Source organism: Symphodus melops (assembly GCF_947650265.1).
Source record: "Symphodus melops genome assembly, chromosome: 4".
NCBI lineage: Eukaryota > Metazoa > Chordata > Actinopteri > Labriformes > Labridae > Symphodus > Symphodus melops.
In genome coordinates this window covers 1109422-1130485 of record NC_136694.1, presented here as the reverse complement: position 1 = coordinate 1130485, position 21064 = coordinate 1109422, and the positions used below count along the sequence as shown (strand labels likewise).

The window sequence follows — 21064 nt, the reverse complement described above, 5'->3', positions numbered from 1 at the left end:
TTCTTCACACTGGTCACATGATTCAGTGTGTAAAGTTTCCTCTTGTTATCAGATCAAGTCAGAGGACAGAAGTGAAGCTGCTTTGTGTCCTTCAGTGTTGGACAGTCAGAAGACACACTTTGACACGTTTCATCTTTGATTCAAACGTTTGTAGAGAAATGAAGAAGCTGTGAGTGAAGATCATCAGCATCAGTGTACAGCGTCAACAGACATGAACGCTGATGAAGTCAACAACAGGAAACAGAGTCCAGTTTACACCTGGATCAAAGTGAAGCAGTCTGAATCAACAGTCCTCAAACAGAGGACACTTTGATTTCTCAGCATGTGGAAAACTGTCTGTGGCTCGTCAACAACTAAAACATGAGGACAAACAAAACAACATGTCAGTGCTGCAGGTTTGAATGTGTGGCTCGTCTCCCTCTATCAGCCGTCCTCTCTTCACATTAAACACACAGATGAAGGTGAACACTCGGGAGCATCACTGTTGGATTTGTTTGAGCTCACTGTGACGGATAAACTGATGACATCATCAAAAGGAGACACATCATGATCAATATCAGGAACACTAAAGAAAACATTAGATTTGACTTCAGCTGCAAAACATTCACTCACTTCTCTTCAGTCAGCAGCTTTTATTCATGTTGGTTAGTCTGAACCTTTCACAGCTTCAAGCACTTTGTTTTGGATTCCAGCAGTTAGAAAGCACTTCTTCATGCAGGGTTCAGTGTTGCTCAAGGGCACTTTAACATGGTGGACAGGAGAGTCTGGGATCTGAACCAGTGACCATGTGCTTTAACTCAGCGGTGATGCAATATGACACTTTTTGCATCACAAACTTTCAAGCATAGAAAAACATTTTTCTCGTCTCAGGTCAAAATGAGGGCCGGACTCACGACCATGTTTCTAATGATACACAGCTGAAGTGTCCCTTTAAACGTTAAACATGCAGGAGACACAGGTCGGATTTGAACCCAGACTGCCCGCATGGAGGAGTACAGCCTCTGTACACTGGATGGGCAGATGAACCACTGATCCACCGATCCCCCTAACATGGTCTTCAAACAGATGAAATCTTCTTCATGTTGGGATGGAGGCAGATTAGCTTCAAGAAGTTTGGAGAGACAGAGTCAGAGGTTTGAAGGAACAGCACGTGAGTCTACCTGACTACACTCAGCTAGAAGGTCGGATTCAGCGCGCTCTCTGATTGGTTCACCTTTCTCCTCGTCTGCAGGAAGAAGAAACTACAAATCAGGAGTGATCAGACTGAGAGGAGAAAACAGAGTGAAGAGCACTGAGGACAGACAACTACTGACACCACTCTGACAGAGAGACACACAGGTAGACTTTATGTTCTTTAACTCACCTCTACGACAACTGATGCGACCTGTGGCAACGAGAACACCAACCAAAAGACTTCCCGGGACAGCAGCAGCAGCAACGATCGATCCAGTCGATGATCCTGAAAGAGAGAAAGTGTGTGAACGGTTGAGAGTGCAGTTTGTCTGTTTCCAGCTCGATGATGCTTTAAAGGACTTGACGTTTATTTGACACTTTGACCTGCAGGACTTTGAAATCAGGAGTTGGAGCTGTCTCAGAGGGTTTTTATTCTGGAAGGATCATTTAGGGAGACTTTTTAAAGTCTTCTCAGAGACCACTGAAAGTGACACTTTAGCTCCTTAAAGGATCAACAAGCTTCACCTGTGTGTGTGTGTGTGTGTGTGTGTGTGTGTGTGTGTGTGTGTGTGTGTGTGTGTGTGTGTGTGTGTGACAGCATGCTGACAGCGCCCTCTAGTGGACACACAGTCTGTTTTCATGGAAAGTCTGTGTTCAAGTTCAAATGTGCTTTAAAGTGAGTTGAGTTTGTGATGCAGAGAAGAGAGCAGCACATGTGGATCCTCCAGGACTCTCTCTGGGACCTGATCAGACCAGGATCAGAGTGAAGCCAGACTTTACCTGAGGACTGGATCTCCCGTAAGAGCCTGTCTGTGTCAGCTCCATGACATCACTATGACATCACCCCCCACCTTTCTGCACCGCTTTAACAGCTCAGACCCTTGAGCAAGGCACCAAACCCCCAAACTGCTGCGCTGCGTTTCCTGTGTAGCAGTCTCTCTCTCTCTATTCCTCCACAGTGAGAGAGAGAGAGAGAGAGAGAGAGAGAGAGAGAGAGAGAGAGAAAGGCCTCATCATGTTCACCACACATATCAAAGTGTGAGTCCACGTGGAGGCCGAGCCCCCTTTGAAAATTAACCCTCCATAAACCTCACAGCCGCTCTGCTGCAAACATCCCGTCTCTATGGTCATCCGTCGCACGCCTGACACGTCATGGGAACGCCGTTTCTCCAGCAAACATCTGCACAGGAAATGCAGCCAGACCTCCACACTCCAGCCCGGACAATCAATCAATCAATCAATCAATCAATCTTTATTTATATAGCGTCAATTCATAACAGGCGTTATCTCAAGACACTTTACAAAAGCAGGTAAAGGACCTTACTGTTTGTCTGTTAACATTAACAAAAGAGCAGGTAACAAGACCATGCTCATTGTTATGTTTACAAAAAGCAGGTAAAGGACCTTACTGATGGCTATATTACAAGAGCCCAGCTTAATCCGTCATAGCGTGGCAAGAAAAAACTTCCTTTTAACAGGCAGAAATCTTCAGCAGACCCGGGCCCATGACGGAACAGCCATCTGCTAAACTGTGCTGGGCTTGAAAATGGGATGGGGAGATGGGACAAGATGCAGAAAGAAGAATAGGATGGGATAGGTTGGGGGGGGTCTGGGCAGGCCATCCTCAGGGGGAGGGGGGGGGGGGGGGTTGTTTGGGCAGGCCATCCTCACCAACAGTCCCAAGGAACCTAAGAGAGCTCAAGGAACCTAAGAGAGCTCAAAAGGAGAGGTTAGAATACAAAGATAGTGACAAGCTACTGCTTGTCACTATAGACATATCTTATTACTATAAGGTGAGAAAGCTGGGAGAGAAAGAGGGAGAGAGAGATAAGAGATCCTGGTGCCAGTTCCCCCGGTAGTCTAAGCCTATAGCAGCATAACTATGAGCTGGTCCTAAGCCAGCCCTAACTATAAGATTTATCAAAAAGAAAAGTTTTAAGTCTATTCTTAAAAGTACCTAGTGTGTCTGCCTCCCGGACCCCGACTGGTAGACGATTCCAAAGGAGCGGTGCCTGATAACTAAAGGCTCTACCTCCCATAGTACTTTTAGAGACTATAGGCACCACGAGCAGGCCTGCATTCTGGGAACGTAATGTTCTTGATGGATAGTACGGTACAACAAGGAGAGACCTCCGCACTCTGGGCTGGACACATTTGGTGGAGTGGACTCCAGCCTGAGCGGACTGGATTTGACTGCCCTGAGACCTCTACAGAGATTTAGCCCACAGACTCCTCAACACTCAATCCATCAAGAATAAATCCAGGCTGACTGAAGAGACATGAGAGAAAGAAAAGTGGACTTCATGTGTGTGACAGGAAGTTGGCAGCAGCCAGAGGTTGACTCTGCCCTAAATGAAGCCTGTCCCCCTGGCTACAGTTACTTAGAGGCAGCCTGCAGCACTGGCCGTGGTGGTGGCCTCGCTATCATCCACCCACAGGACCTGGACTCGTCCCCCATCCTACTACCTCCAACTTCCTCCTGCCACTGTCTTGCATTTAAATGTAAACTCATCCCATGACTGTGCTTCTCATCGAGCGGCCCCCAAAACCCAACTCAGCTTTCATGCTGGAAATATCTGCTCTCCTTCCAACACTCTGTTGGGATCCCTGGCAAGAGCATCCAAAACAGGACTGCCAGGATCCTGATGAGGGTGCAGAAACACCAACACATCACCCCCATCCTCAAATCCCTTCACTGGCTCCCCATCAAACACAGAATTGAGTATAAGGTCTCCCTCCTCACCCATCAATGCATCCACGGATCTGATTCTCTGCTCCTGGAAACAGAAGAAGGAAAAACATGTTGTAAACAGTGAAAGCATTGTAAAGGTAAACAGGCTGTTTGAGACTTACTGAATGTTTAAAGGTTGGAATAAAGAAAAGGAGATAAACTCTGTGAATCTTTGGACAGTTGGACTCAGTTTCACTTTGACTAAAAACTTCTGACTCCCATCATGAAGAAGCTCGGACACAGAGAAGACGTTCGGACACATCTTTAAATCTTGACTCCACTTTTGGAGTGAAATCTCGTCGTCACCTTCTTTGACTTCTTCTCTCCAAACTAAAGTTGTTGAACCGAGTCGTTAAACAGGAAACACTGGAGATAAAGTGACGAGACGTCAGAGCTGATCCATCACTGACTTCACTGTCAGAGCGCCGCCAACCCCGTTTGACTACAGTCTGTAGAGACGGTAGAGGTGGCGTGCAGACAGTCTGTAGAGACGCTAGAGGTGGCGTGCAGACAGTCTGTAGAGACGCTAGAGGTGGCGTGCATGCGTGTTTGCAGCTACAACAGCTTCAGCTCTTCTGGGAACGCTGTCCACCAGGTTTAGGAGTGTTTATGGGAATTCTTGAGCATCCAGAAGAACATGAGTGAGGTCAAACACTGATGTTGGACCAGAAGGCCTGACTCTGATTCATCCCAAAGATTGTTCTATCAGGACTCTGTGCAGTCAATCAAAATGAAAGATATGACAAAGGATATGACTCCAGCAGCTCAACCCTCCAACAGCCACCTTTGACATTTCCTGTGTATCAGTCAGGAATGTGTTGGCCCACTTCTGCTGATTCTCAGGAAACCAGACTCTTCATGTTGATACCTGGAAGTCGTTTCACAACAGGATGTTGGTGCAACAGTGAGAATGAAGCCAAGCTGCTGGTTCTTCTTTTTAAGATTTATTTTTAGCCTTTATTGGATTGGACAGTGGATACAGTCAGAAACCAGGGAGAGAGAGAGGGAACCTGCCTGTGTGAGGACTATAGCCTCGATGCATGGACACACACACACTGCCACTGTGCCACCAGCACCAGTTGCCCCCCCCCCCCCGGTCAAAGGAGTCTGGACCCGCCCCTGAACACAGGATCAGTCTTATTCAGAGTTTGAAAGAAGGACACAGAGATGTGTGTGGTGTCTGACTGTAGCTCAGAGTGACCGAGGCTTTCTGACATGAAGCATAACAACATTATTACATCATATATGTTCAAGTGTATGATTGACAGATGCATCAATAAATGAGATATAGATGCTAGATGGCTAGATAGATAGATAGATAGATAGATAGATAGATAGATAGATAGACAGACAGACAGACAGACAGACAGACAGACAGACAGACAGACAGACAGACAGACAGACAGACAGACAGACAGACAGACAGACAGACAGACAGACAGACAGACAGACAGACAGACAGACAGATAGACAGATAGATAGATACTTTATTGATCCCGAGGGAAATTCAAGACGGAAATATCTTGTTTTCATTATTTTTCTGGTTTTCGTACTTCATGAAGAAATATAACTTTTATATTATATCATCAAGTTTAAAAATGCCCCGTGTTGGTGTCATTTAAAGACAAATTATATGAATAATAATTAATTATTGTATCTGTGATTCTGACATACAATAACACATTTAATACTGCATATATTGCGAGGACTCTTCACCAGAACAAGTCATACCCAGTGCCTTATCAAATATGTTGATCATGTAAAGAGGAAGGAAGTGTAGAAGGAAGTGTAGATATTACAAACACTCTGATTTGTGTCATCGGCTCACTGCCTGCAGAGTCTTCTTTCAGACCATACTCTTCTTCACATGTAAGTAGAGTCTGCTAATGTTTGAGTGCTGCTGTCTTCTTATTATTATTATTCCACCTGCTAACATGTTTGATCGTCCGTAAAGTCCCAGCGAGAGAGGAGAGGAGCAGCCATGAGTTTGATCCGAGCAGCCAGTCTCTTCATCGTCCTCGTCCTCCTCTCTGTGTCAGGTACTTCACATCTACACTTTCACTCACTTTGGGACGAAAAAGAGGAAGTGTGGGAGGGATTCCTGCACACTGAAGCTCACCTGTGTGAAAAGTGGATCAGGTGACTTTATTTGGACCTGGAGTTAAATCTGGTTGCAGGGAGACTCACATAGACTAAATAACACATGGCCCAAACATCAAACAGGAAGTGCAGATGCACGGTACACAGCTTAAAGTGAAGAAGTGCATAAATGTGTCTGTTCCAATCGAACACATGATGGACAAGTTGATCATCTTGTGCAATCAGCTGCCCACACACACACACACACACACACACAGGCACACACACATTTACAACATACATCCACTAGATGCAACACTCCACGAGCTCAGTGTATTTTTCCCTCTTTCTCTCCTTGGCCTCCTCGATATGGTCCTCCCACAGTACTGTGAGTTCCAGGAGAACACTGCAGCAAAGCTGGTTTATTAAGGGCCTCACACGGGGCACCAATGTGTTGGGGTTTTGCAGGAGCTAATATGCGGTCAAATGGAAAAGATTAATTGTGAGGCACTCAAAAATCGATTCAAATGTGTCAAGATTCACATCGGTAGTCTGAAAAACAAATCCCAGTAATATTGTGAGTGTCAGGAAGTTGGTTGTGACAGGCAGGCGTTACCATGACAGCTGCAAAGCCAAACCATACTAACAAGCGGGTTTGTAGCCCTGCTTGCTAAAACGATTTCACGAGCCAAAGAGATTATGAGGTTCATTGGTGTTTTCCTGAAAAAATGTAAGAAACCTTTGTTAGTCAAAATGTTTCTTTTTGTGAAATTAAACTTAAAAGGATCGTATTGTGAACATTGTGTCGGGAGTTGATTGAATCGTAATATCCCTTTTGGTCAACATTTATGTTTGGTTTTACAGAGTAAAATGTGGTTATAAATGTTGTATCATTAATTATTAACTTTATTTAGTTCTTAATATAAATCAACAACGTTGTAACATTGAGTTAATAAACTGAGGGGGCACAACTCTGATATTAGAGAACCAACAAATGCGTTGTATGAATGGGATTAGTAACAGGCTAATCCTACGTTTACATCAGTGGTGAAAATCTACCATTTATTACTTGTACATGGAACTGTCCGTCCTTATTTGATTTATTTGTATTATTTTGTATCTGCTGCGCGTAATCTGTTACCATAGAAATCAATGTGGATCAGATCATGTCAATACAGACAGGCAAAGTGGATCTGATCACTGGCAATTTATAATGTGAACAGTCAGGCAGTTAGATTGGATTCTGATCTGATTTGGGGAAAAATCTGATTGCAGCGGCAGTCTGAATAAAGCCTTAAGGTTTCACATCCTCCTCCTCTTCATCATGTGTGTGAAGTGTGTTGTTGTAAATCCACTCTGATCCTGTATTTGATCATGTCTATAAACCCCTCTATTTCAGCCCTGCTCAGAACAGGCTGTTTCTGTGTCTGTAGCTTTAAATATGTAAATGAGCTGTGTGTATAATTTTTGTTGAAAATATCTTTTTCAGGTCTAACGTTGTTTGGTTTTTCACGTCTCAGCTCCTGAGCAGAAGTGTAAGTCTGGTCCGGTGGATCTGGTCTTCCTCATCGATGGCTCTGGTAGTGTTAGATCTCAGGACTTTGAGAACATGAGGATATTCATCATCAACATGCTCACCACCCTGGACATCGGACTCAATGCCACCAGAGTGGGCGTGGTTCAGTTCTCCAGCCAGGTACTGAAGGAGCACAGCTTTTAGATCTCCACTTTTATTCTTGAATGAACCATTGTGATCAACACCAACAGCATCTCTCTATTAAAACATTTAGCTGACCTCAAAGTTCTTTAGATATTCATGTTTCCTTCAGGATGATTCATGGATTGTTATCTAGCGCCATCCAAAACTTTTCATCATACTTCCTATTATACAACCGCATGATTGCATAAGTAGACACTCCCATCATCCTCTGAAGAATGCTTCTTGTGATGGGAGCTGATTAGACAAAGTTAGCATGCTAACATTATGGTAAACTAAAGCTAAGTAAACATGGGGAGAGCCCACACAGAACAACAAATTATGACAGATTGAACAGTTCAGTTCGGATAGTGTGTGACAGCAGCAGGACATTTGACTCAGCATGCCACACACTATCTGATTTAGAATAAGAACACATCGTCTCACGCCGTCAAACGTGACATAACAAATGGCTAGCTGTTACCTGATTGATGTTTGTTTTACAGACATGTTGTAGAAACACTCGTGCTGTTTCCATCAACAAGTTGTTTCTCACTTTCTGACGTCCATCTAACTTGACGCTTCGCGTTCCATCGTCGCCATGGTGATGTTATTTGTGCTTCCTGCTTCAGTCAGCTTGCTTCCCTATTGGCTATTGTTGCGTTCTACATGACAATGCCCAGAGTGAGTGCTCGGCTGTCCTCTGTGTTCTCCCCACACAACAGGATTTCTAATGGTAAATATTGAACATGTTTGATATTAAGTAAACCCAGATTGTCTTCTGAGCAGATCGTGGAGGTTCAACTCTGAACACGCCTCACACCACAGGAACATCTGCTGAGATTATCTTTGGAAGCATCAGATAGTCGAGCCTTAGTGAAATCAGTCCAATGATCTTCGCTTTAGTTGATGCATAAATCTTTTTTTCAAATTAGCATGTAGAATGAAAGATTCACCTCATGTATGACCCTCACCTGCAGAAAACATCAAACAAATGTTTTCTTTTTTTTAAATCTATGTTTCACTCATTTGTTTATGTCGATTTTGTCTTTACAGAAGAACCTTGTTTCCTCCACTGTGATGTGCTTAACAGACTCATATTTTTCCTTCTTTCTTCTCTCTCTCTGTCTGGTCGTTTGCAGGTCCGCACTGAGTTCTCTCTGAAGACTCATGCCACCCTGGACTCCATGGTCAAAGGCATCAATCAGATTATGCAGCTCAGAGGGGGCACCATGACCGGACTCGCCATCAAACACGTCATGAACACCGCGTTCATTGCCGAGGAGGGAGACCGGCCGAAGGTAAACAGAACCAACCACCTGCTCAGGTCGACAGCTTGAAGCGGTTTTTCTCAGACTAATAAAGACCACAAGTCCTATATGATCAGCATGGAGGTCAGTCTGGGAGAAAATTAAAATACATCCCAGATTAGAGTCCAAGTGCAAAGAGGTTCAATAATCCTATGATGTCAACACGACTGACTGTATATAAGAAAAGAATTACAAATGTGATCGTGTTCTCTCTGACTCGAACCTTTTCTCCACCTCAGGTTCCTAACGTACTTGTGATCGTGACCGATGGACAATCTCAGGACTCCGTGGACGAGGTGGCGGCTGAGGCCAGAGGGAAAGGCATCAAGATCTTCGCTGTGGGTGTGGCCGGAGCTAACATGGCATCACTGAAGGCCATGGCGTCCCCACCAGTAGAGGACCACGCCTTCTTTGTGGACTCATTTGACCTCATTCACCAGTTTGGACCTCAGTTCCAGGACAAGCTCTGCGGTAAGAAACACGTCTCTGTGTTTAAAAACAAGCGAACATTTGGCTTTTTTTCTTAAATGCAGGCCAAAAACAACTTTCAACTAAAGCTGGATTTTTGTGAATTTTGTTCTTCAAAACAAAATACAGACTTCTCCTAAAGTAAAGCTGCTCCATTTGTCCCGTCTGAGTCTCTGCACTTGTGTGCTGGAGTCTGCAGAGACCCTGTCCTCTGACTGGATTTTACCGCTCTGGTTTGTAAAACGAGGGTGAACCTTGTGTTGGCTTTTACCCACAGTCCTATGTTGGTCATCGTACACCGTGTCCTGGTGGCGGATAAGAACTTTGTTGGTGGATATGGGGGCAAGATGTGAGCGGGTGGCTAAAGACTCAGGCCTGCTCATTTAGATGTTGGCAGACCGCTTCAGCTGGCCCAGCCCCCAGGGCGAGGGCGCCCCCATGCTGCCACCTCAAAGCCTGCTCCGCCCCTGGCCCTTTGACCTGCTCCTGTTAAGTGAAGCCGATATGGCTTCCTGCTCCGCCCCCTTAAACGTTGACTTCTCTAGGGACTGTTAAGAGCTGGACAGTTTTCTTTTGCACGATTTTAAAGTGTCCCATGTTCTCTTTGGGGCATCTGTTCCATCGGCCGGTTTTTATGGGTATGGTGTAACTTTAAATATGTAAATGAGCTGTGTGTATAATTTTAGGTGGAAATATCTTTTTCAGGTCTAACGTTGTTTGGTTTTTCACGTCACAGTTCCTGAGCAGAAGTGTAAGTCTGGTCCGGTGGATCTGGTCTTCCTCATCGATGGCTCTGGTAGTGTTGGACCTCAGGACTTTGAGAACATGAGGATATTCATCATCAACATGCTCACCACCCTGGACATCGGACTCAATGCCACCAGAGTGGGCGTGGTTCAGTTCTCCAACCAGGTACTGAAGGAGCACAGCTTTTAGATCTCCACTTTTATTCTTGAATGATTACCCTGTGAGCAACACCAACAGCATCTCTCTATTAAAACATTTAGCTGACCTCAAAGTTCTTTAGATATTCATGTTTCCTTCAGGATGATTCATGGATCGTTTTCTAGTGCCATCCAAAACTTTTCATCATAGTTCCAATGATATAACTGCATAATTGCAAAAGTAGACACTCCCATCATCCTCTGAAGAATGCTTCTTGTGATGGGAGCGGATTAGACAAAGTTAGCATGCTAACATTATGGTAAACTAAAGCTAAGTAAACATGGGGAGAGCCCACACAGAACAACAAATTATGACTGATTGAACAGGTCAGCTTTTATAGTGTGTGACAGCAGCAGGACATTTGACTCAGCATGCCACACACTATCTGATTTAGAATAAGAACACATCGTCTCACGCCATCAAACGTGATCTAACAAATGGCTAACTGTTAGCTGTTTGTTTTACAGACATGTTGTAGAAACACTTGTGTTGTTTCCATCAACAAGTTGGTTCTCACTTTCTGACGTCCATCTAACTTGACGCTTCGTGTTCCGTCGTCGCCATGGTGATGTTAGTTGTGCTTCCTGCTTCAGTCAGCTTGCTTCCCTATTGGCTATTGTTGCGTTCTACATGACACTGCCCAGAGTGAGTGCTCGGCCGTCCTCTGTGTTCTCCCCACACAACAGGCTTTCTGATGGTAAATATTGAACATGTTTGATATTAAGTAAACCCAGATTGTCTTCTGAGCAGATCGTGGAGGTTCAAATCTGAACACGCCTGACACCACAGGAACATCTGCTGAGATTATCTTTGGAAGCATCAGATCGTCGAGCCTTAGTGAAATCAGTCCAATGATCTTCGCTTTAGTTGATGCACAAATCTTTTTTTCAAATTAGCATGTAGAATGAAACATTCACATCATGTATGACCCTCACCTGCAGAAAACATCAAACAATTTTTTTCTTTTTTTAAATCTAAGTTTCACTTATTTGTTTATGTTGATTTTGTCTTTACAGAAGAACCTTGTTTCCTCCACTGTGATGTGCTTAACAGACTCATATTTTTCCTTCTTTCCCCTCTCTCTCTCTCTCTCTCTCTCTATCTCTGTCTGGTCGTTTGCAGGTCCGCACTGAGTTCTCTCTGAAGACTCACGCCACCCTGGACTCCATGGTCAAAGGCATCAATCAGATCAAGCAGCTCGGAGGGGGCACCATGACCGGACTCGCCATCGAATACGTCATGAACTTGGTGTTCACTGACGAGGAGGGAGACCGGCCGAAGGTAAACAGAACCAACCACCTGCTCAGGTCGACGGTTTGAAGCGTTTTTTTCTCAGACTAATAAAGACCACGTGTCCTATATGATCAGCATGGAGGTCAGTCTGGGAGAAAATGAAAATACATCCCAGATTAAAGTCCAAGTGCAAAGAGGTTCAATAATCCTATGATGTCAACACGACTGACTGTATATAAGAAAATAATTACAAATGTGATATTTTTCATTGTGACCATCTCTCTGACTCAGACCTTTTCTCCACCTCAGGTTCCAAACGTACTTGTGATCGTGACCGATGGACATCCTCAGGACCCTGTGGACGAGGTGGCGGGTGAGGCCAGAGGGGAAGGCATCAAGATCTTTGCTGTGGGTGTGGCCAGAGCTAACATGGCATCACTGAAGGCCATGGCATCCCCGCCAGTAGAAAACCACGCCTTCCTGGTGAAGTCCTTTGACCTCATTCACCAGTTTGGACTTCAGTTCCAGGACAAGCTCTGCGGTAAGGCAGGAAACACGTCTCTGTGTTTAAAAACAAGCGAACATTTGGCTTCTTTTCTTCGATGCACGGCAAAAATAACTTTCAACTAAAGCTGGATTTTTGTGAATTTTGTACTTCAAAATAAAATACAGACTTCTCTTAAAGTAAAGCTGCTCCATTTGTCTCGTCTGGGTCTCCACACGTGTGCTGGAGTCTGCAGAGACCCTGTCCTCTGACTGGATTTTACTGCTCTGGTTTGTAAAACGAGGGTGAACCTAGTGTTGGCTTTTACCCACAGTCCTATGTTCCTAAGGATTTACTGTGAGCAAAGTATGTCTTCATCCGCCAAGTTGGTCATCGTACACCGTGACCTGGTGGGGGATAAGAACTTTGTTGGTGGGTATGGGGGGAAGCCCTGAGCAGGTGGTTATAGACACAAGCCGGCTCAAGCCTGCCCCGCCCCTGGCCCTTTGCCATGTTTGTAATTTTTGTTCACAAAGTCAGTAGTAGTAGTTGATTTTGAGAGTTGCAGGGTAGAGGAGACCAAACTTCACACCTGAATAGAAGTTTAAGTCCCGTTTAGTTGAGCCGAATGCGGCCCATTTCTTGGCTACTGAGGACGTACAATGCCCCACGGGGATAAATAAAGTTTCTTGAATAATCCGTAAATATGGAGATCCTCTTGGCTATATAAAGAAGGGGGATAGCCTCCGCTGGCTGCTGCAGGATCAGGGAACGTACATAAAAGTGCACTCTCGCAATGACGTGCTGCAGTGAGTCTTCCCCCTTGGGTCTCTCTTGCAGAATCCAGTGGGCACACTCAAGTAGGAGCTTCTTCTGTAATCCAAGCACGTCCTGGAGTAACTGGGTGAAAAAAAATCAGTGGCGCACGGTCCATCTAGACCCTTCGGCACACCTAACACAGGACCTGCCCTCCAAATCTGTACACCTGTTGTCAAGACGTTGCACTTGCCCTGTTAGCATGTTAATGGTAGCTTCCAACTCATCTATTTGGGTACTCTGTTCCGTAGCTGTGCACTCAAGTTCCTTTACCGTCACCTCATGAGCCTCCACCATGCGCTGTAGTGATTCGATGGCATGTTTCACTTCTTGCCTGACTGAAGATATTTAAAAGCGCAAGCTTGTTGATAGGGCATCAATTTTTCCAAAAATATAATTTTTGAAAGAGTCCATCAAGAGTGCTAGCAGTGCTAGCCTCCTCTGTAGTTAATAGGGACAGCTCGGAGCATGGGGCGCTTTGCGGCCTACTTTCACAGACTCTTGTTTGGAGCGACTGTTTGACATTGTGTTCATTTCAAAGACTGAAATGTGCAGCTGAAGGGTTAAAATAGGTTTGTTGTAGTGTTCCCTAAATAATATCACAAATTCACAAGTTTATGAAGCAAATTTAGCTCACATTATCTCGGTGCAGTGACGAAACACGTCTACTCTCCTCTGTTCTCCATAGTGCCCCGTTAGCAAAGCTGCTATGCTAAACCAAGCTAAATCAATGAGAGGCATGTCTGATCTAAATTTCCAAACTGATCACTGCAGTCTATCCTGGAAGCCAAGCAAGTCTTCTAAGGTTTGGGAAAAAAATGTGCCCCTTACTCAGCTGGCTCTGAAACAATTGGCTAACAAATTGTCTCAAACAACAAGGAGCACACAAAAAAATTAAACTACTCACTTATCAACACAATTAATACACAACTTGAAGTTTGCTTTGCATAAAAAAATTTCTTTGCAAAAGAAAAGAGGATGTTCCTCAGAATAATCCCATTAAGGATTAAAAATGTGGATTACTGGTTGCTGGGCTCCAGACTAACTTTTCTCGACACCGTCCCAAAAAACTATTTCAACCGTCCCAAACTAAATTTGAACTGTCCCAAAATCAAAATGTTGCTTATCGTCTCTAATTATTAGTATAAGCTTAATTATGTGATAAAGCCTTGCATTTTATAATGTAGTAAAAACACATTTATATCAGGTAAATTGATCATTGACATGCACGTTGGGTGTATTGGTTATTTAAATGAAATATATTTTGGAGGTGAAAAGCTTATTTTGTCCTGTGGATTATAGAGAAGTGGGAATTTTTAGCATTCACTAAAGAGAAAATGGTTAAAAAAAAAGATTGAAAACAAAAAATCTGTCAGTACAAACTGCCTGTTGGCACATGGAAATAATGAAATGCACCACATTACAGAAGAAAACATCAATAATTATCTTTTGTATTTAAATGTTTTTGCGATTACTCACTTTGTTCTTATTGCTGTTCAAGTTACAGAAACCATGACATGGTTTCTGTAACTTGAACAGCAATAAGAACAGGGCTTTAACAGAGTACAGTAGAGAGAGAGAGAGACTTTAGATGTGTTAGCGTCAGCACACAGCACAGTTTACACTCGTTAAGGTTCATTACAGATTAAACCTGCTCACATGTTGTTACAAACACACTGAGTGTCTCTGATCATCTTCACATATTTTAGTACCAGGCATGAAAACATGATCAAATGTTTCCAGACGTGCGCTTCTCCCTGAGCGTTGATCACTGCAGTCTGTTCCGTGTGGAAGTTCACGTGTTTTAACTAAGTAAACTCAGTTTAACGACTTTCATTATGAGCGTGGCAGTCTGTTCTTCTACGTGTCCTTATTATCAGGATCTAACTCAGTCACTGACTTTTATATGCGCCATGATTCTGTGCTTTCTCCGTGAGTAATTCGAGGACGCATTTTAGCACTGCTCCGCGGCTAAACCAGCTAACCGTACGCCTGTGCGGGACATTGTCTCACAGTGATCGCACAGTAACTAAAATAGATACATACTATAAAGCGCGAGGAGATGCGCTGAGCTGCAGTCAGCTGGTGGTTTGGTATCTCCTTTACTTAGTAACAGTAGTTAAGGAACGACAAATGCCTTTCGTCCCGGAGGGGTGCCGGGGGAAATTTCGGTTCGTCCCAAACAATTTTTTTATCGTCTGACGGAACGCCGTTTGTCTCGAGCCCTGACTGGGTGTAAACATTGCAACAAAGCTGGTTTATTAAGGGCCTCACACGGGGCACCAATATGTTGTTGTTTTGCAGGAGCTAGTATGCGGTCAAATGAAAAAGGTTTATCGTGAGGCAGTCAAAAATCAATTCAAAGTTGTCAAGATTCACATCGGTCGTCTGAAAAATGAATGCCTGTAATATTGTGAGCGTCAATGTCAGTTTTATTTATAAAGCACATTTAAATCAGCGAGTGGCCAACTGCTTTACAATAAAGACAGAGTTAGTTACAGAGACCCAATGGACACTAACCCACCCCCCCCCCCCCCGAACGGCAAGAACCATCAGCACAACAACAGAACCCAATAAAATTGACTCCTACACTGCCAAAAGCCAAGGCAAACAGCTGTGTTTTTAGCTGTGTTTTAAAAGTTGAGAGGCTGTTGGCAGTGCGCACAGTCAAGGGTAAGGAGTTCCACAGAGTGGGGGCTGCAACTGCGAATGCTCTATCTCCTCTCGAGCGTCAGGTAGTTGGTTGTAACAGGCAGGCATTACCAGGGCAGCTGCGATGCCAAACCACACTAACAAGCAGGTTTGTAACCCCGCTTGCCCAAACGAGTGCAAGAGCCAAATAAATTACGAGGTGCATTGGTGTTTTCCTGAATAAATGAAAGGAATCTTTTTTAGTCATAATTTTTCTTCTGTCTCATTTGGTAAAATTAATCATAAAAGAATCATAACCTGAACCCAGTATCATGAATCTTATCGGGAGTTGAGTGAATCATTGCATCATCATGTTTGATTTTATAGAGTAAAATTTGGTTATAAATTTATCGTTGTATTTTTCCCTCAGAAATAACTTCCTGCAGGCTTTAAAAGTTGAACACAAGCCCGAGTCCTGTGTCCAGAACACAAGACAAGAATTCAACATTATGCTACAGGAACATTCAATGCCATCGTCCTTTGTCAGACTTGTTTGTCTTTAACTTAATGTCCATTTCCCCTCTGTGTCCACAGGAGCAGCTTCAGAGCTGACTGTGATAATACTCAAAGAAACGATGGACCAGGTCGTGCTGCAGTGTGTCGCTAAAGGATTTTCTCCTGAACCTAAAGTGGAGTGGAGGGACAGTTCTGGAAACATCCTTCATGCTACAGAAGTACAGATCACAGAAAGAGGAGGCAGCTACGACATCATTGTCAACATGACTGTGACCAAGACCGACACCTACAGCTGTGTGGTCACACAGGACGAGATCAAACAGCAGACTAAGGCTGACACCTACGTTCACATCAGTGGTGAGATTCTGAAATGTATTTCTATTAGATTTTTTTGCTTTCATAATAATTTTCTCTGGAAGATAATCTTTAAGATTTGGAATAAGGGATCTTAATCTCAGGGTCCTGCAGGGGGTGTGAGCGAGAGTTGACGATGAGCCCAGGAAGAGGGGCCCATTTTTAATGTTGTGTTGAGTGTTTAAACTCTTAGACTTCAAGCTTTCAGATTTTTGTAATAAAAAAACCCTTCAACATGATATTTGAAAAAGAAATAATGACGATGCCCTTCTGACCCTTAACCTCTTAAAACTTGTCATCAAATGTCTGAGGTTGAGATCACTAAAATCTCTCATTCTCATCTGCCACATTGCCTGAAACGGTTAGTTTCAGCTGCTGTCTCTTTAAGACCACCCTCCTTCCCATGTGCCCACTCTCTCCTGATTGGTCAGCTCTCTGGCAGGGCTGCTGGGGGGGGGGGCTGTTCTCCAGAGCTGGGAGAAGAGAGTCTATGTAAGAGGGTTCACTGGCTAACGTAGAGGCTTGAAGCCATCTGGTGAAGTCCTTTGTTTCTTATCGGGAACTATGGCGTGATTTGCAAAACAAGCAGTTTAGCACCCTCTGCAGACTCATCCTGGGATTACTCCAATATTTGGTCACCTCAGGGTTTCAAAAAACCAAATAGGTGTGATTAGCTCATGTCTCCATCCACACACACTATACAGGGGGGGAATGTTTTGATGACTCATCAGTTTTGATTGGATGAAGGATCAGAGTTAATCACAATAAGGCGTGTAGCTGAGCTGATTGGCAGGTGGGCGTGGCCTCAGCTCCGGCTCTCAGCCTGTCGTTAGCTTGACTCAAAGTTAGCCTGAGACAGCACAAAAAGGATCTAATCAGGAGAATTCACCTGGAGCCAGTGGGAGGGGGTGCTGACCTTTATTCACCACCATCGACTGTTCCTGTTCTCCACTCTTTAGTTATTATTCAGATTCTGTTCAACTACACGCAGCATTGATAGAAACACACAGATTCTCATCAGAGTGTCATATAGAGGACTCGTGTCTTGCCTGAGGAGGCCCCGCCCCCTCCTGTCTGTAAGGTGTGAACAGGAAGATTAGAGGAGCAGTCATCCTGACGTGATGTAGAGGAGTGAAAACAGTGTAATCCTTGTCTCGTCCATGGTGTCAGACTGAATGATGAACAGAGAGGATCACAGAAAGGAAAAGTGATGTTTCAGTCTCATCCTTCCTCTGAAGTGTCTCACATATCTCTCTTTCATTCTTAGGGATCTCAGACTCAGTAAAAACCATCCTCAGGTGGACTCTGCTGCTCCTCTTGTTGAGTCCTCATCTCGTCCTGGCTCTGTGGACGAGGTCAAACCATCAACATTCATTCTGTTCTTTATGACCGCCATCTTGTTCTATGTGGATTTATTGTTTTCTGATTGAACCCAGGTGGAAGAAAAGTGTGAACTCCACCACTGAACCAGACGAACCTGCAGAGATGATCGAGGTGAGAGAGAGAGAGAGAGAGACAGAGAGAGAGAGAGACAGAGAGAGAGAGAGACAGAAAGAGAGAGAGAGAGAGAGACAGAGAGAGAGAGAGAGAGCTCTGACTGACTTTCTGTCCATCACTGATGAAATCTATTTCTGATCAAATCTTCTCCCCTCAGTTCGACGTCCTGTATGAGAACTTGTCGGCCGAGGAGACGAGGAGAGGACAGCTGTGAAGGTTGGAGCCTCCTGCACTGAAACAAACAAACACACTTCACTTTCAGAGTCACAGTTACAACTTCAGTTTGATGTGATTTTCTAGATGCAGCTGAACCTCAAATCTGATCCAGAGAGGAGAGGAGGCGAGGAGAGAGGAGAGGAGGCAAGGGGAGAGGAGAGGAGGCGAGGAGAGAGGAGAGGAGGGGAGAGGAGAGGAGAGAGGCCCCATGCTGATGTCTGAGGATGGTCACATCAGATCTCACATCGCTCCAAACTAACATGTTTATTCATAACTCAAGTGAAGAATTCATTTGAGCTTTAAATCCTGATGAGATCCAGAGTGACTCAATCAGCTGATTCTGCTGTTAATACAAAGATTATTTTTGAAGGCGGAGCTCTACTGCCATCTAGTGTCTGTAATCTTTAATCCTCTCTATATTTAGACCATGTGACCATCAGATGATCTGTTCTCGATTAGTAAATACTGTTTCTATATGTCATAGTTCTGTTTGATGACTTCGTACTTTTTCTTTTCTTAAAACCCTGACACACCAAGGAGACCGCCGCCCGTTGCTGAGCGCTCGCCGCCCATCGCTGAGCGCTCGAGGCCCATCGCTGAGCGCTCGCCACCCGTCACTGAGCGTTCGCCGCCCGTCGCTGAGCGCTCGCCGCCCGTCGCTGAGCGCTCGCCACCTTAGTCTTTGCGTCGTCTCCAGCTCCATTGATGCCCAGTTGGCCTTTTATTGGTCGGTTCCACATGTTGTATTGCTGTTTATGCTGATGAACTGATGTCTGTATGATTTGAACCAGGTAGTTTGTCCTGCAGGGGGGGACAGAAGGTTTGTATCTGCAGATCTGAGGGGGAGGAGCTCAGACAGGGAAGGGGGAGGAGCTCAGACGGGGAGGGGGGAGGAGCTCAGACAGGGAGGGGGAGGAGCTCACACAGGGAGGGGGAGGAGCTCAGACAGGTAGGGGGGAGGAGCTCACACAGGGAGGGGGAGGAGCTCACACAGGGAGGGGGAGGAGCTCACACAGGTAGGGGGGAGGAGCTCACACAGGGAGGGGGAGGAGCTCACACAGGTAGGGGGAGGAGCTCAGACAGGGAGGGGGAGGAGCTCAGACAGGTAGGGGGAGGAGCTCAGACAGGGAGGGGGAGGAGCTCAGACAGGGAGGGGGGAGGAGCCAGGTGATCGAGGGCTTTGTAGGTGAGCATGAGCAGTTTGAAGCTGATAAACTGGAGGATGTGAAGGACGGGGGGATGTGCACTCTAAAAACAAATCCTTTGGCTCAACTAAGAAAATTAACGCAACTGTTTGCGTCAATCTTTTTGAGTTGTGGTAACTTCTAATGAAATTAAGTTCAGTCAACAATCTATGTTGAGTTAGGGGAAATAGCTTTTCCTTTACAGTCAAAAGAATTTTTAATCACTACCTACTTAACAATTGGTGGCACAAACACACGTTTTTAAGTTTATTACTCATAATATTAAGTTGTTGCAACAGCTTTTTCCACAATATGTAAAATGTATTTTAAGAATTATATACTTAATTATCATTGTTATGAACATAAGTTTTTAAATTGACAACAGTTAAAAAATTAAGTTGCTCCAATTAAATTTTTTATGTTTTTGTTGATTGAATTAATTCACCCAGAAACAAAACTCTTTAAAAAAAAAACGTTTTATTCCAAAACATTTAACATATATTTCAATGTAGGGAAAAAAATAGACAAACTTAAATTACCCCACAAGCTAAAAATGACCAAACTGGCCATACTGCCTTGGGAAATTAAGTTGTAACCATACTAATTTATGCCATCACAGCTAAGTTCTAGGCCTTTGTATAGTTAAAACCACAGTGCTAAACATGTAAAAACTTCAGAACTCCAATAGTTTTAAATAATTCTGTCAAATCTTTGTAACATTTTGTGAAACTACGGTGATAACGGTCCATGTCTCTCAACTGCCACCAAACCTCTAAAGGTCCTGCAATTTTTTTTGCATATATATATTTTTTACACAGTATAGTAAAGTCCACAGCATCTATGAATATCCTTTCGCTCAAGGATTTTGGTTCCCTCCACCACGATGGCTGCAGTCCTGTGGTCAGTGGGCTGGTCCCCGATGATGGCGATTGTCATCACCTGTCTGTCAAGGCCTGCTTCAAACTCGTCCGTGTCTTTGTAAAGAAAATTAAACAATAAATTAACGTGTTAGAAGTTAATGAACTGGTGATGAACTAATAATAAATTACAATATAATCTCAATGAGTGACTGAATTTAGTTGTAAATGCAAGTTATGGCAAAGTAATTATCATACCTCAAGACGTCTTTCTTTGATCCGCCTGATTCTCGCACCTGTAGCTCCTCCCCTTGATGAGATCACGTGTATAAGTTTTGGGGTGCTAAGGTCGAGTTTGCCCGTAAAGACAGGTTCAAGGCTTACAGTAGTGATTCTTTTGAATTCTTCATTTATCTGTAGAGCACATAAACAGAAAATATTATTTTCTGCAGACAACTAAGAATACTGTGACAATTACCAATGAGTATTACTATACTTCAATAGTCAAAGAAAATCTGCTAAATTAAATGATGACCTCCTAAAAAAAGAAGAGCACCTAATTGACCCATTATTATTGACTAGTAATTTGTTATTATCTTCCAAGAAGGTATTGATTTCCGTTTCTTACTTTAAACTTGCAAAGACTTAAAACTTGATGCAGATATATATTCCATTTTGCATCGTTTGAAAAAAAATTGTATTTTAACATTCATGTTGCAAGCAGGCTATTTTCATAATTCTGCATCGTGGTACGTTCAAGAATGTTCTAATATATGAATGTGTTCTATTTTATGCATTGATGAGAATTGTTAAGAAAAAAAACTAAATTCAAATCAAGAAGAATAGGCATATGATGAATCAATCTTCGATTCAA

General features: G+C 43.8%; 2 protein-coding genes across 5 annotated transcripts in view; one reads left to right on the top strand and one right to left on the bottom strand.

Moving 5' to 3' along the window:
* Nucleotides 1–612: 612 nt before the first annotated feature.
* LOC306822718 (V-set domain containing T-cell activation inhibitor 1-like) overlaps nt 613–21064 on the bottom strand; it is a 217145-nt gene continuing 196693 nt past the window's right edge. For all 4 annotated transcript variants that reach the window (XM_079341898.1, XM_079341896.1, XM_079341899.1 and 1 more), the window contains 2 exons: nt 1364–1459; nt 613–1225 (listed from right to left, as the gene is read on the bottom strand). In XM_079341898.1, the coding sequence (XP_079198024.1) occupies nt 1128–1225; nt 1364–1459 (194 nt within the window). In that variant the 3' untranslated portion in view covers nt 613–1127. The remainder of the gene's footprint in view (nt 1226–1363; nt 1460–21064) is intronic.
* LOC306823029 (cartilage matrix protein-like) lies at nt 7050–18828 on the top strand (the record flags this gene model as incomplete). The annotated part of the gene is made up of 11 exons (XM_079342394.1): nt 7050–7679; nt 8822–8980; nt 9229–9460; nt 10194–10369; nt 11525–11683; nt 11945–12176; nt 16161–16439; nt 17704–17791; nt 17873–17930; nt 18091–18143; nt 18687–18828. Exons 1-11 carry the CDS (start codon nt 7593–7595, stop codon nt 18826–18828), a joined length of 1665 nt encoding a protein of 554 aa, XP_079198520.1. The 5' UTR covers nt 7050–7592.